This window comes from Microtus ochrogaster, chromosome 10 (assembly GCF_000317375.1).
Source record: "Microtus ochrogaster isolate Prairie Vole_2 chromosome 10, MicOch1.0, whole genome shotgun sequence".
NCBI lineage: Eukaryota > Metazoa > Chordata > Mammalia > Rodentia > Cricetidae > Microtus > Microtus ochrogaster.
Genome location: NC_022016.1, coordinates 76,372,270 through 76,385,092, shown reverse-complemented (window position 1 = coordinate 76,385,092; position 12,823 = coordinate 76,372,270). Strand labels below are relative to the sequence as shown.

The 12,823-nt window shown below is 45.3% G+C and overlaps 2 protein-coding genes across 14 annotated transcripts in view; one reads left to right on the top strand and one right to left on the bottom strand.

The window, feature by feature from the left end:
* Positions 1-2,508, top strand: part of Osbpl9 (oxysterol binding protein like 9) — a 138,478-nt gene extending 135,970 nt beyond the window's left edge. For all 12 annotated transcript variants that reach the window (XM_005353569.3, XM_026781846.1, XM_005353568.1 and 9 more), the window contains 3 exons: positions 800-891; positions 1,419-1,554; positions 1,833-2,508. In XM_005353569.3, coding sequence (XP_005353626.1) covers positions 800-891; positions 1,419-1,554; positions 1,833-1,907 — 303 coding nt within the window. In that variant the 3' untranslated portion in view covers positions 1,908-2,508. The remainder of the gene's footprint in view (positions 1-799; positions 892-1,418; positions 1,555-1,832) is intronic.
* A 319-nt stretch (positions 2,509-2,827) lies between these two features.
* The window catches only part of Nrdc (nardilysin convertase), a 71,356-nt gene continuing 61,360 nt past the window's right edge, over positions 2,828-12,823 (bottom strand). For both annotated transcript variants that reach the window (XM_005353563.3, XM_005353565.3), the window contains 12 exons: positions 12,507-12,657; positions 10,612-10,739; positions 9,597-9,759; positions 8,272-8,303; positions 7,941-8,079; positions 6,019-6,066; positions 5,723-5,775; positions 5,348-5,431; positions 4,445-4,535; positions 4,212-4,328; positions 3,494-3,583; positions 2,828-3,371 (listed from right to left, as the gene is read on the bottom strand). In XM_005353563.3, coding sequence (XP_005353620.1) covers positions 3,177-3,371; positions 3,494-3,583; positions 4,212-4,328; positions 4,445-4,535; positions 5,348-5,431; positions 5,723-5,775; positions 6,019-6,066; positions 7,941-8,079; positions 8,272-8,303; positions 9,597-9,759; positions 10,612-10,739; positions 12,507-12,657 — 1,291 coding nt within the window. In that variant the 3' untranslated portion in view covers positions 2,828-3,176. The remainder of the gene's footprint in view (positions 3,372-3,493; positions 3,584-4,211; positions 4,329-4,444; positions 4,536-5,347; positions 5,432-5,722; positions 5,776-6,018; positions 6,067-7,940; positions 8,080-8,271; positions 8,304-9,596; positions 9,760-10,611; positions 10,740-12,506; positions 12,658-12,823) is intronic.

The following is a 12,823-nucleotide window of genomic DNA, read 5'->3' as shown; positions in this document are numbered from 1 at the left end:
TTTATGTACATTGGTGTGAAGGTGTCAGATCCCCTGGAACTAGATCTTCAGACAGTTGTGAGCTGCCATGTGGGTGCTGGGAATTGAACCCAGGTCCTCTGGAAGAGCAGTCAGTGCTCTTAACCACTGAGCCATCTCTCCAGCCCTCAGCCTGCTTTCTTAAGAGAACGAACCCAGGACCAACCGGAACAGGGATGATACCATCCGTAACGGACTGGACCCTCCCACATCAATGACTAAGAACATGACCTAGGGCTTGCCTACAGCCCAGTCTTAGGGAGGCAGTTTTTCAGTTGGGCTCCCTTCTCTCAGATGACTAACCTGTGTCAAGCTGACATAAAATTAGCCAGTACAAAGTGCTAAACTAATTTGTGTTTTATACACTCAGGTTTATGATGAAATTCACTGATGGCTTTGCATCAGATAAATAAGATAGTAACCATTAAGGAACTTGGGTTTTACGTACTCTCATTGTTTCTCCTAAGTCAGGTACATAGATGAGTAGGGAGCGCTGTGAGCTAGAGTCTAGAGAGGATTTGAGCCTGTCTTCAGAGAGGCTGCCTCACATGAGGATTACTTGATAGAGGTGGTATAGCTCCAAGAGATAGCTCTAGCATGTAGTGAACACATAGAATGTGCCTGCTGATTTGAGCTTCTAAGCTTAAGAATTATTGGATTTAGGTTGCATCTGAAACTCACTGTGCTGAGCTTTATAGGATCTGTGTGTTAAAGTCTCCTGGGAAGTTGACTCTGTAGTAACACTGAGTGATAACTCACCATTCTACCTCTCGTTATCTAGGAAAATACCATATTTGTAGATACCAAGAAGTTGCCTATAATCAAGAAAAAAGTGAGGAAATTGGAAGATCAGAACGAGTATGAGTCCCGCTGGTAAGGAGCATAACTAGAGCAGCTGCCATGGTGCTTTCTGCTTGCCTAGGCCTGGGTCCAGGTGGGTCTGGGAGACAGAGCATTGAAAAACAGTACAGGCTGAGCTCAGTGCCTGGGCCCTTTGTCAGTTCCCACATTTAAGAGCTTTGTAACTACAGCTAAGTTTGCTGACTTCTCTCTGCCTCTTTCCCTACAGTTGAAATAGCAGCAACATAAAGGAGCCACTTCTTATGCCCTGAAGTCCCTGCAGTTGACCTCTTGACCTTTCCCCTTTCTGTTTAAAGACACTCAAGCCTGAGAAATAAACTGACTCCCTAGAGTTGTAGAGGCAGAGGCAGACTCCCAAGTCTTTGCTCCTGCTGTTGTCAACAAAGGAAGTAGGGACAGGCAGCTTGACACATGGGCTCTTTACTGCTCTGGTACTGTTAGCAGCGTAAGGAGGTCTAGTCTGTACTGCGGCGCTCAGCAGCTGTCAGGTGGCTGTAGGTTTACATTCTCCAGCTCACAGGCTCCTTCCATCTCTTTAGCCTTTGGAAGGATGTCACTTTCAATTTAAAAATCAGAGACATTGATGCAGCAACCGAAGCAAAGCACAGACTTGAAGAAAGACAAAGAGCAGAAGCCCGAGAAAGGAAGGAGAAGGAAATTCAGTGGGAGACGAGGGTAAGTCCTGATCCTGCTTCCTCTGCAGCTTCGAGCGGTAACTTGGTTATTTCTGTGAATACTGAAGAGGTAAACCCAAGAGTTCCTCTGGTCCCTGCCAGACACTCATTTCAGCAGGTGGAATGGGCATGGCATGCAGTTCAGCGTGCACTACCTAACCGAGTCCTGGAATGGGCATGGCATGCAGTACAGCGTGCACTATCTAACCGAGTCCTGGAATGGGCATGGCATGCAGTACAGCGTGCACTATCTAACCGAGTCCTCTCTTCCTTCTGTAGCTCTTCCATGAAGATGGAGAGTGCTGGGTTTATGACGAACCATTACTGAAGCGTCTTGGTGCTGTGAAACATTAGGCTGGCGACTCAGTTCACACCTGGTGACCAGGGCAGTAGGCGTAATTAAGCAACAATCGATCTTCCTTCAGGAGAACCTGTCACTTCCTTTCTTATTGCAGTGGTTCCTATCTCAGGGATACTGGACTTGACGACACAGATGAACAATTAAAGTGGAAAACGCTTCCCTCCTCTGTGCAGTTACAATTGTGACTTCAGTCCTGAGAAAAACTTCAGGCTTTGAAACAAGATGTCTCTTCCTTTTCCAGATCCCATGCTTTGAAAAGCATTTCCAGAGAGATGCCGGTCTTAGTGTCTTGCCCTCTACTTCTGCTGTTCAGGCAGAAAATCTCTGTCTCCTAGTTCTTATAGTCTTGGGTTCTCGACATGACACACAGATACACCTGAGTTTTCCACAGCCCACTGTAGACACTGTTTCTGCAGAGTCCTTTTAGAACATCAGAGCAATGTATGAACGTCAAGTATTAGGAAATTTCATGGTTCACCTATATAACCTTTATTTTAGAATTGAACTATTAGATTGTATCTAAACTTGGATTAGTCCAATTATCTGCAGTGCTTCTTAAGGCTTCATAAAATAATTTTCCAACCTTTTTAAAAATATGTTTCTTTCATTGTTTATATGACTAACCTTGGAAACCAATTTGGCAACCTGGGACCGAGGCAGAGCTTCTCCCAGGACTCCAGCCCTGCTCCTCTAGCACAGGAGCTCAGCCTGAAACACCTTCCTGCCTCCAGGACTCCAGCCCTGATCCTCTAGCACAGGGGCTCAGCCTGAAACACCTTCCTGCCTTCAGGGCTCCAGCCCTGCTCCTCTAGCACAGGGGCTCAGCCTGAAACACCTTCCTGCCTCCAGGGCTCCAGGAGCACACCATGTCCACCTCCCCCACCCCAAAAAAGCCACAAGAGATGGCTTGATCTGAAGGGAAATACAGAACTATGTTTATTTAAAAATACATTAAAAATCAAAACAGGGCAGTCTGGTGCTATAACAAATTAGTTACATGTAGGCACACAGGAACTGGGTTCTCCTCCTCCGAGGACACAGGCCAGGCAAGCTGCTGACATAAGTGTCTGGGTCACACTTGGCTACTAGCGCATTGCCATCCAGTGCAGTAACCCTGGGTTAGTCTTGCAGAGGAGAGAAGAGTAAATCAAATCCTAGGTTGCCATCGCAAAATCCAATGAAGCCCTAAGGCAGTAGTGTAACTCCATACAATTCACACACGGCTTTAAATACACGCTGCTTCAGGCCAGTGAGACTGCAGTTTATTTGACTATTTTGTGGTAGGGGAAGAGGCTGAGCATTGATGTGAAGGCCCTGATATCAGTAATGGGGATGGTAGAATCTGCCAGGAGAGGAGAGGGTAGCAGGTAGGTCAGCTGCATCCCTTCACGAGAATTGGAGTCTTCACCAAAAGGGGTGCTATCTTCTTCCAGTTCATACTTCCCATATCCAACAACCTGGAAGAGGCCAAAGACTTGGGTGAGAAGTTTGCCAGCTAGGTGTCTGGAAGCAGCCGAAGACTAGGGTGAAAAATTTGCCAGTTAGGTGCCAGCAACTCCGAATGGTTGAGTGTACTCACGTGGACACTGAGCATTTTACTTCCAGGTCCTCTGTGAGCCTTGAACCAGCTGACCAGGTCTGACTTTGAGAAAGACTTCAGTGCTTCAATCTTGCAGAGAGGACAGGAAAGAAACAGGTGTCCTTGGTTGTCCTTGTCAGACCTCTGTCCCCACTCCTCAGCACCTTAAGTTTATCTTCCGGAACTTGCTCAATCTGCCCCCACCCTTCCACAAAAGGACAGAGATCCTCAGGGACCAGTCTTTGCACTTGCTAACAGCTGTCTACATCAGCAGAGGACTGCAGCTCGTGTCTCACGGCCCTTCACACTCAGCAACTGTGAAGGCTCACAGAATGAGGTACAGTGCTTATCAGTCACCTGGATGAGAGGACCAAAGCTCTTTTGTGATGGTTTCAGTAATTCCAGCTAGAAGTTGCCAAAAGACCTTTAGAACTCCATGTTCATAAAAATATAAACTCTATATACTCTACTTAGTAGAAACCCATAAGTTACCCTCATCGAGTCTCATAATAAACCTCAAAGTGGAGCTTCTCTGGCTGAATTGGTCCATGAACAGAGGTAAAGATTTGCATCTTACAGAGAAATGACAGGGACTCTAACAACTAAAGACTTAAGAGAAAGACAACCAGGCCCCGTGGCCGAGGTTCCTCCTCCACATCTGCAGTTTGAACCCGAGACTCAATGTCCTCAGGGCTGCCCTAATCTGAGAACTCATTACCTCATGGGCAAGGCGGTCAAAGAGATACTGCTGCGTCACCACTTCATTCCAGTTCCTGTCCACCTCCTCCCCAAGGTGGGTGTCCTCACACTCCTTCAGCTTGATTAGAGATGTGACCTGTCAGCCACAACATCACACCCATTCAGACGTGCCAGCGTGGCATGCGTGCACACTGGGTTTTAAAGGGACATTGGTTAGATGTATTGGGACGTGAACAGACCGAAAACAGTCACCTGAGTGTTGAATGCATCTTCAGTGAGGTTCTCAATCTTCTCCTCGAAGCTGGAAAGAAATTCTTCTATCTTCTTGTCAACAGTTTCAGAGCTGAAAGAATTTGAATAGAAGCCAAAGTAATTCAGGTTCACTCGCATAAAGGCTAAATGTTTTCACCCTAAGCCAGGAGAGCAAAGAAAACGAGAACATCTTGTTCCTCTCCTCTCCGGCCTCATTTCCTAGTGCTCACACACTGACAGCTGGAACTGCCACGGCCTTACACCTCAGGTTGAGTGTGTGTGGCTGGGGTGGGTTAGCATTTGTGTGTGTGGATGTTTTGCTCACATGTGTACCTGTACCCACAGAGGTCAGAAGAGCACATTAAGTTCCCCGAAATTGGAGTTAGAGACAGTTGTGAGCCACCGTTCAACGTGATGTCAGAGCTTGATCAGGGCTGTGACCTGTCAGTAGTGACATCTCTAGCGAGAGCGTAAGTGCTCCTGACAGCAGAACCATCTGCTGGTTTTGCAGTTTAAGACAGTCATGCAGCCCGGGCTGGCCTTGACTACAAGATGATGCTATGCTATGCCTGGCTTTATGTGGTACTGGGAATCAAGCCCAGAGCCAGGGCTTTGTGCATTCAGTGATGACCACATCAGTCCAACATCCATTTTCTCTCTGAAAACAAGCATATTAGTAAGTCCTGCAGAGTGACCTGTAGGGTTTGAGCCACACCCTATGGACCCGTAAAGCTCTGATTAGTCCTAGATGGGCTGTCCATTATCCACCCCACCCCTTCCAACTAAAAGCAAACCATGCATCGCCACAGCTGTACATAGCACAGATGTTCAGGGATGCACCTGTAGAGCCCCACCCTACCCTCACATCTGGAAAACCAGGAGTGTACCCATTTACTCTCTTACTTGTATTTGGTTGCCTGAGTCCCAACAGTTACAGAGAATCCTAGAATCCCAGATGTGTTCCTACATGTTGGGTAGACGTGGTACCTAAAGCCAGACAGAGAAGTTAGAGTTGTTCATGTGGTCACCTGGTTCCTGTCCAGAGAGGCAATGAACATGAGGTGAAGGTACCCACCCCTATGCTGAACTGGGTACAAGCTCACTTTTCTGGCTTATCCAGATGCCTGAACAAACTGAAAACCCCATCACAGTCCAACATAGGAACTGCAGAAATACTGACATGTAGGTACTATAGTGTAAGGTATGGGAGGGCCAAAGCAGACTGGCAAACTCTGCAAGGGAGTTCCAGGCTCTCAGTGCTTTTGCCAGCAGACTTACCCAAGGGTCTGCTTGGTTCGAAGGAAGTCAAAGCAGGGCTCTTCCATGTGCATCTGTAATTCAACATACTTTCCATCAGGTATTTCTCACCCTAAGGTGTGATGATCTCCAAAATCCTCCTCCATACAGTTCTAAATAGTCCAGGCCCCTGACTGCTCATACTGGATGAGAATAAATGACCACCTGACCTTCCATTTACAAGTCTCTGACTAGCACAGGTCCACATCCCTTAGGCATGAAGGTTGGCCTCATGGTAGGTAGACCAGGAACTCCTGAACACCACTTCATGAACTTACCACAAGCAGCTCCATAAGAGTATATTCTCTTAGACTCCTGGTACCTGACTGAAGGGAAAACTTGATCAGAGAAGCAATGACTTAATGATTACAAGCAAGGGTTTAATGATCTTGGCAACTACTTTCTTGGGTTTCACTCCTTAGCTTCTTGTCCCAACAACCCTATTTACTATGCCTTCCCACCAGCCTGAGACCCTAAGAACAGGGATAGTGCTAGAACACCTGTGTTCTTGGCACTGGTGCAGACTTCCAGGTAGACATGGGTGAAGCCAACAATACTAAGCCTGACAGGTCCTGCCTGCAAGGCTCAGGATACACTGTAAAATCGAGTACGTAGTTGAAAGCCCTAAGGAGGACAGCAGGAAGTGTGGAGTGATTGGAGGATCTGAATCTGTTTCTCAAAATGCATGAAAACTGAAAAGTAGCTTCTGCAGTCAAACCAAGTACTGTGGAAGTACCCGAGAAGTCTGGAGAACAGCAAGCTAACTCAGAAAACAAGGGTGCTGCTCATACGGTCTCCTGCAGATTCCTTGCACAGACTCACTCCTTGTCTTTCCTGTTTCACCAGAGGAAGAGGATGGAGTCTGATTAACAATCACCAAGAAGTTCTGTTCCCTTTAAGGGGGCTATCCATGACCACTCGTGTGTTCTGTGAGAAAGGAAAGTTTCCTAATGAAGCAGCTAGTATGAGATGGCCAGGGCATCAGAAGGGGAATTTGCATCCGTCAAACAGGACAATGTCAAAATAAAAGATGTGGGAGGAGGAGGAATGACGGCAAGATGGCTCAGAGGCTAAGTGCTTGCCCTATGAGCACCAGGACCTGAGTTCAATCCTCAGGGTCCACATTTAAAAGATGATAGGTTTGGGGCTGGAATTAATTGCCTGCACCCAAGTGGTGGCTCACGGTTAACTCCGGTTCCAAGGATCCAATACCCTTTTCTGGCCTCTGCAGGTACCAGGCACTCATGTGGTACACAGACATACGTGCAGGCAAAACACTCATACTTATAAAATTAAAATAATTCTTCTGAAAAAACTTATTGGCATGGTGGCATGTCCTTGTAGTCCTTGGGCTTACTGGCCACTAGGCTCGCCGGCTTGCTGTCCTCCAGGCCAGTCCTTGTCTCGGGGTTCTTAAGGGAAGGGCTAGAGGAATGTCACCTAAGGCATGATCCCCAAGGTTGACCGCTGACCTACTTCCACATACACCTGTTGAAACATATACCTGTACATACAACGGGCTCATGATTAGCCACACAATAAAAATTCCCCCCCCCTAAAAAAAAAAGTAAGCAAGGCCATGCTGCAGCAGGCTCAGTGGAGTGGGGTCTGCTGGGAAGCCTTTACAGCCTACCCACACCCAACCCCAGCCCTCCACTGTAGAAAAAATACACACACATAAAGGAGACCTGAGTCAGAGAAAATAGCAAACTGCCTTGGATTTACCATCCCACAAAAACCAGTTTGTTCTATGCTGATTGCTTAGGTTTATTTCATTTCTTTCCAAGCTGTCCTTTAAAACGATCTCACTGCTTGGATTCTGTTAGGGACTATGTAGGAATTTTATCACTTTTTTTTTCTTGGTTTTTCAAGATAGGGTTTCTCTGTTTAACAGTCACAGCTGTCCTGGAACTAGCTCTGTAGACCAGGCTGGCCTCGAACTCTCAGAGATCCTCCTGCCTTTGCCTCCCGAGTTTGGGGATTAAAGGCGTGTGCCACCACCGCCCAGCTCCATCACATTTACTGTGTGTTCTACATTACCCGTTGATTAATAAAACAATACTCAGTGTGATTTTTTTCAAGAGGGAGGCGCATATTAGTGATGGTTTTTAACTGCACAAACTCCCCCAAGTTTAATACAACAAAAGGGTGAAACTCAGCCTAAGTACTGGAGACCTGCTGTGCGGTGGGGCCAACTCACCTGGTAGTACACAGTGACTTCTGAGTTAGCATCACCTTTATTCAGGGCTCTGACTTTGCATAAGTGGTGGCCGCTGGGCAGCTGCACCACCTGGAACTGCACAGGCATCTCCTGCTCCAGGGGCACGAAGTTCAGCTTGCTGCGAAAGAGTCAGTGCAGGTCACATGGGCACACTGAGTGCTCTCCCTCAACCCCCTCTCAACTGCTGTTTATATCAGGCCAAGAAAAGCAAGCACCGGGAGGGTCTAAGAGCTGAGTAACAGACGAGCTCCAGCCTAATGTTTCTTTCTGGGAAGAGCACTAAACCTCAGAGGAAAAATCCAATACTTACTCAACAACGTATTTCAGGAAATCCATAGACTCCTAAAAGATAAAAGAGAATAATTCCAATTTCTGCAGCACTTAGGACAGACAGCAGTAGGAAAGCAGAGCCTGTCACCTAATCGCTGGACAAGATGTTTATCAAGTGCTAAATGACTCCCGCTGCCCCTCCGCTGAGTGTATTCACACTGGCTTCTCTAGCTAGGCCATGCTGTGCCCAGTGCTGTATTTTACAAGTCTGAGCAGCTGACAGAGTAAACAACACAACAGCACTTGACTGACTGCATCCCTTCTGTTCCTCCTCAGACACTGTTCTGCCTATAAGATGCTCAACTCTGTAATAATTTCCCCTGCAGCTACTCCATGACATCAAGTCTCCAGCCTAAACTCCTGCCTGGCCCTCCCACTGTGTTAGACAACCAGCTATCCTGCTTTTCTTGCTACTGAGACTTTGGGAAGTCTTTCTTTTGGCAGGACAGAAACCAAGGCTGGCTTGGGGTTTGGGAGAGAAAACCAGAAAGAAGGGGAAGAATAGAAGCCACAGATCTAAGAGGGAGCATTTTCCCACTCTGGCAGGGAGTTTGGACATCTCCCTGGCTAACTCCTAAGCACTTTTCGTTTACTTCATTATTTTCAGGCTTCGTCATTTTCATATAACAAAGGCTGTCACTTAAAGTGTACAATTCTTAATCCCAGAACAATTTTTAATCCTCAGGAAGCAGAGGCAAGCAGATCTCTGTGAGTTCAAGGCTGGCTATGGCTACACAGAGAAACTCTGTCTTGGAAATATATATATATATACATATATATATATATGTATATATATATATATAATCTTATACACACAATTCAATTAACTATAGTCATGCTTGTGAGATATATTTTCAAAACATCTCTATCTTGGAAAATCAGAATTATATACCCATTAAACACCTCTCTTCTGCCTCCCTTCTAGCCCCACAGGCCCCTGGAAACTACCATTCCACCTTTTCTGTCCATCTTACTACTTAGATACTTAAAATGTCACCGCTGAGCTTGGCCAGGCCTGCATGCAGACTCTGGCTGTGCATGTATGTGCAGCACACATTTTATCACTCTCCGCTCCCTATTCTAATCTCTGCATTATGGTTTTCTCATGTGATCTTAAGCAAATTTAACCAAAGCAAACTAATAACAAACCCCTTTCACTAAGTCATAAACAGTCTTTTGCTTAAGACCTGGCCTGGCATCAGATCAGGAATTCCTACCAGAATTTGGTGATGCTGGCCCAATAAAACCTTTCAGGAGAAGAATGAAATTCACAGGTCCCACCCACTGTAAGAGCACCACACTCACCGTGCTGGTGACATTCCCTTGCACCAGGCCCTCAACAAAGAGCTGGGATTTAAAATCCTTGACAAAGTTCAGCAGAGAATCAAGGGAAAGGCCATCCATTAAAGCCCGGTACTTGTCAATCATAGACCAGCGGGAATATTCCAGGATCAAAAGTCTCACATCTCTGCACAAAGGACATTTAAAAGCAAATGTTGCAAGAAATGTATCTTAAGAAAAAGGTTAGGTCAAGATTTTGTAGAAGTGTTTCAAGACAGGTGATTCCCACCATAGCATGATGGAGAAAATGAATGCCAAAATAACCAGAGCAGAGATTAAACTGCATACAAAGTTTTAAATGGGTTTATTCACCAATACAATGCACCTTCCTGACTCAGCTATAGAGTGAAATATTTCACATAAGTTGCTAAGTAAGTCAAATTTAACTAATTGTACTAATTTTTTAATACATAAATTTTTAATTATTTCTGTTTTGTTAGAAATGTCACTAATTTGTAATGCTAGCTAAAGTATAGTAAAATGTCTATGATTGCAGTGACCCGAGTTCATGACTGACTAACTTCACTCCCCATCTCCAAACTGACTCCCTAATAGCTATTGGATTTTTTGAGTTCTTACTATCTGTGATTCAATTTTTCATTCTCACTTATAAAACAAAAGCGGGCCTATGTTTAAGGTCAGGCTGTTGGATGACGCCTAAGCCATGAAGTCATCAAGTGGCTTAAAGCCAAAGGACCAAGGGCTGTGCCCCCTCACAGAGCCTTTTCTGCCCTTCCCACAGGAGTTCTTTTGTCAGATGATGCAGAGCACCCTGAGGCACCTTTTTCTGATTCACACAAAGATAGCCATGCAGGTTACAATCAGCCAAGGCATCCCTGTCACAGAGGGTTTATGCTTTTGCTCAGGCTGTGGAGATCCCTTCTGCACTCTTCTCGACAGTAGAGGTTAAAAGGTTCAGCAACCCACATGCCTCCTCCTGGAAGCCAGCCGTTTCTAGTCATGTCCCATGTCCACCTACTTGGCCAGAGTCTCCGGCTTGATGAGGATGTTGAAGTAGGTCTTCTTCAGCTGCTCAGTTATCATGGTGAAGACAGCGGGTGTGGAACTGAACTCAGCCAGGTAGTCAATGATGAGCTGGAAGAGCAGCTAAAAGAAAAGGCATTTTCAGCAGCAAAGCTCGGAAAGCACACTCCGCTCCGGTGAGCACGGAGTCAGGACCTGAGGGGAGTGCTCGGGACTCAGTCCCCACAGGCCAAGGCTGCTGCTTCCTCAAAGCTGAGGCGGTTTGTCTTCAGTTTCCACCATCTTCCTTCCAAACTACCTTGAAAATGTGCCTTCAACTGGAAGGTTATTTTATTTGCATATAAATTTTGGATGCAGTGATAACTGTGTAATATTAGTCTTAATCCAAGTCAGACATGATGGTGCACACCTTTAATCCAGCTCTTGAGAGGCAGAGACAGGGGATCTCTGTGAGTTCAAGGCCAGCCTGGTCTACAGTTTTAGGACAGCCAGGGACATATAGTGAGGCCCTGCCTCAAAAAAAAAAAAATTCTTATTCAGAAATGTGAAGTTTTACAATTTTCTTTAGATAGTACTTAAACGTTTTCCTTTTCCTGGGCATTGTTTTGTTTTTTCCCAATTTGTAACTCAAATACTTGTTTCTGATCATTTCTAAAAACTGCTTTGGCTCTGTCATTCAGGAACTTAGCCAAGGTGCATCATTTATTATACAATGTTGTTATATTTAATTTTCAAAATTTTTAAGAAGTTTACACCTATATCCTGTAAATAAAATCAATCTTTATTTTTCTATACATAAATATATATCGCTTTTAAGTATTAAGGTGAGACAAACCTCAAAAACTTGGAAAGCACCAATTTTCCAAGGTTTGTATTTTAAACAGCTTTCTAAACATGTTTCCCAGATGACACTCACTGCATTCTGGGATTCAATCTGTTTGAATCTTAAGGCTACATTTGAAGGTGGGCAAAAGTAAGTCACTCCACAGCGTCTCCTGGTGGGCAGACAGCAGCAACGCTATAAAGGGAAGACTTAGACTTCAGAGTTTTCTCAGTGCAGGGCTGGATTCTGCCAGGTTCTTTCCTGTGCTACCTTCCTTCTGTGAACAGTTCCCAGAATATTAACGTCCTTCCTTAAGTTTGTTATTGCTCTTTTGTGAGAATTTACCTCAGACCAAACCTAAATGCCACTGTGGGCTTCAGAGAAACAGAGCAAACCAAAATAAGATCAGCCCTAAAGCATAGGTGTATTCCTATGTATTGCCAGAATATACATTAATATATCTTATTAGTGTATTCTTTTTCAAGATCTATTTATTTATTATGTATACAGTGTTCTGCCTGCATGTATGGCTGCAGGCCAGAAGAGGGCACCAGATCGCATTACAGATCATTATGAGCCACCAAGTGCTTGCTGGGAATTGAACTCAGGACCAGTGCTCATAACCTCTGAGTCATCTCTCCAGCCCAATATATATAAATATTTATATATAAAATATATATTTACAAAACTCTTGGTGGGCCCAGGGAGGTGGCCCAGTCAGTAAAGTGTGTGCCATGGAGCATGAGAACCTGCGTCCCACCCCACCACAGCACCCAGAGACAGAAGAACCCTAGATTGCCAGTCACGAAGCCCAGATTCAGGGATAGGCTTGTTCCAGTCTGTGTCTCTGTTGTTGCCATGAAACACTGACCAAAACCAGCTTCACAGTCCGTCATTGAGGGAAGCCAGGGCAGGAATCTTATTGTGTATGTTCAAAGAACAGTTGTCATATGCAAGGCAAACCTGTGGCACTGCCCATCGGGTCTCTGCTTATAGTGCTTTGGGACAACACAGATAAATACAGGATTTCAAAGCTCCCTCAGAGAAAGCAGAACTCGTTTACTTACAGGTAGTTTGTGGTTGAATCCTTTCACTCGAATAATGAGACCGTGCTCACCAGCTACCAGTTTGTACTCCAGCTGTGCCACGTCAGCTTCATAAGCTGGCTCGGCAAGGTTGTGAGTAAGAATATTGACGAAGATGTCAAAGAGGACAACACTGGAAAGGACAAAGTGGAACTAGCATCATCAATTGGCAGGAAAGACAAGAATACACAGACCTCTTTCTATCAGAAACCTCACCTTCAGGAAGTCTAACTCCACAGGCCTATCAGAGGACAACCTTCAGTAGCTGTCCCAATCTTTTCATGTCACATACACAGAGA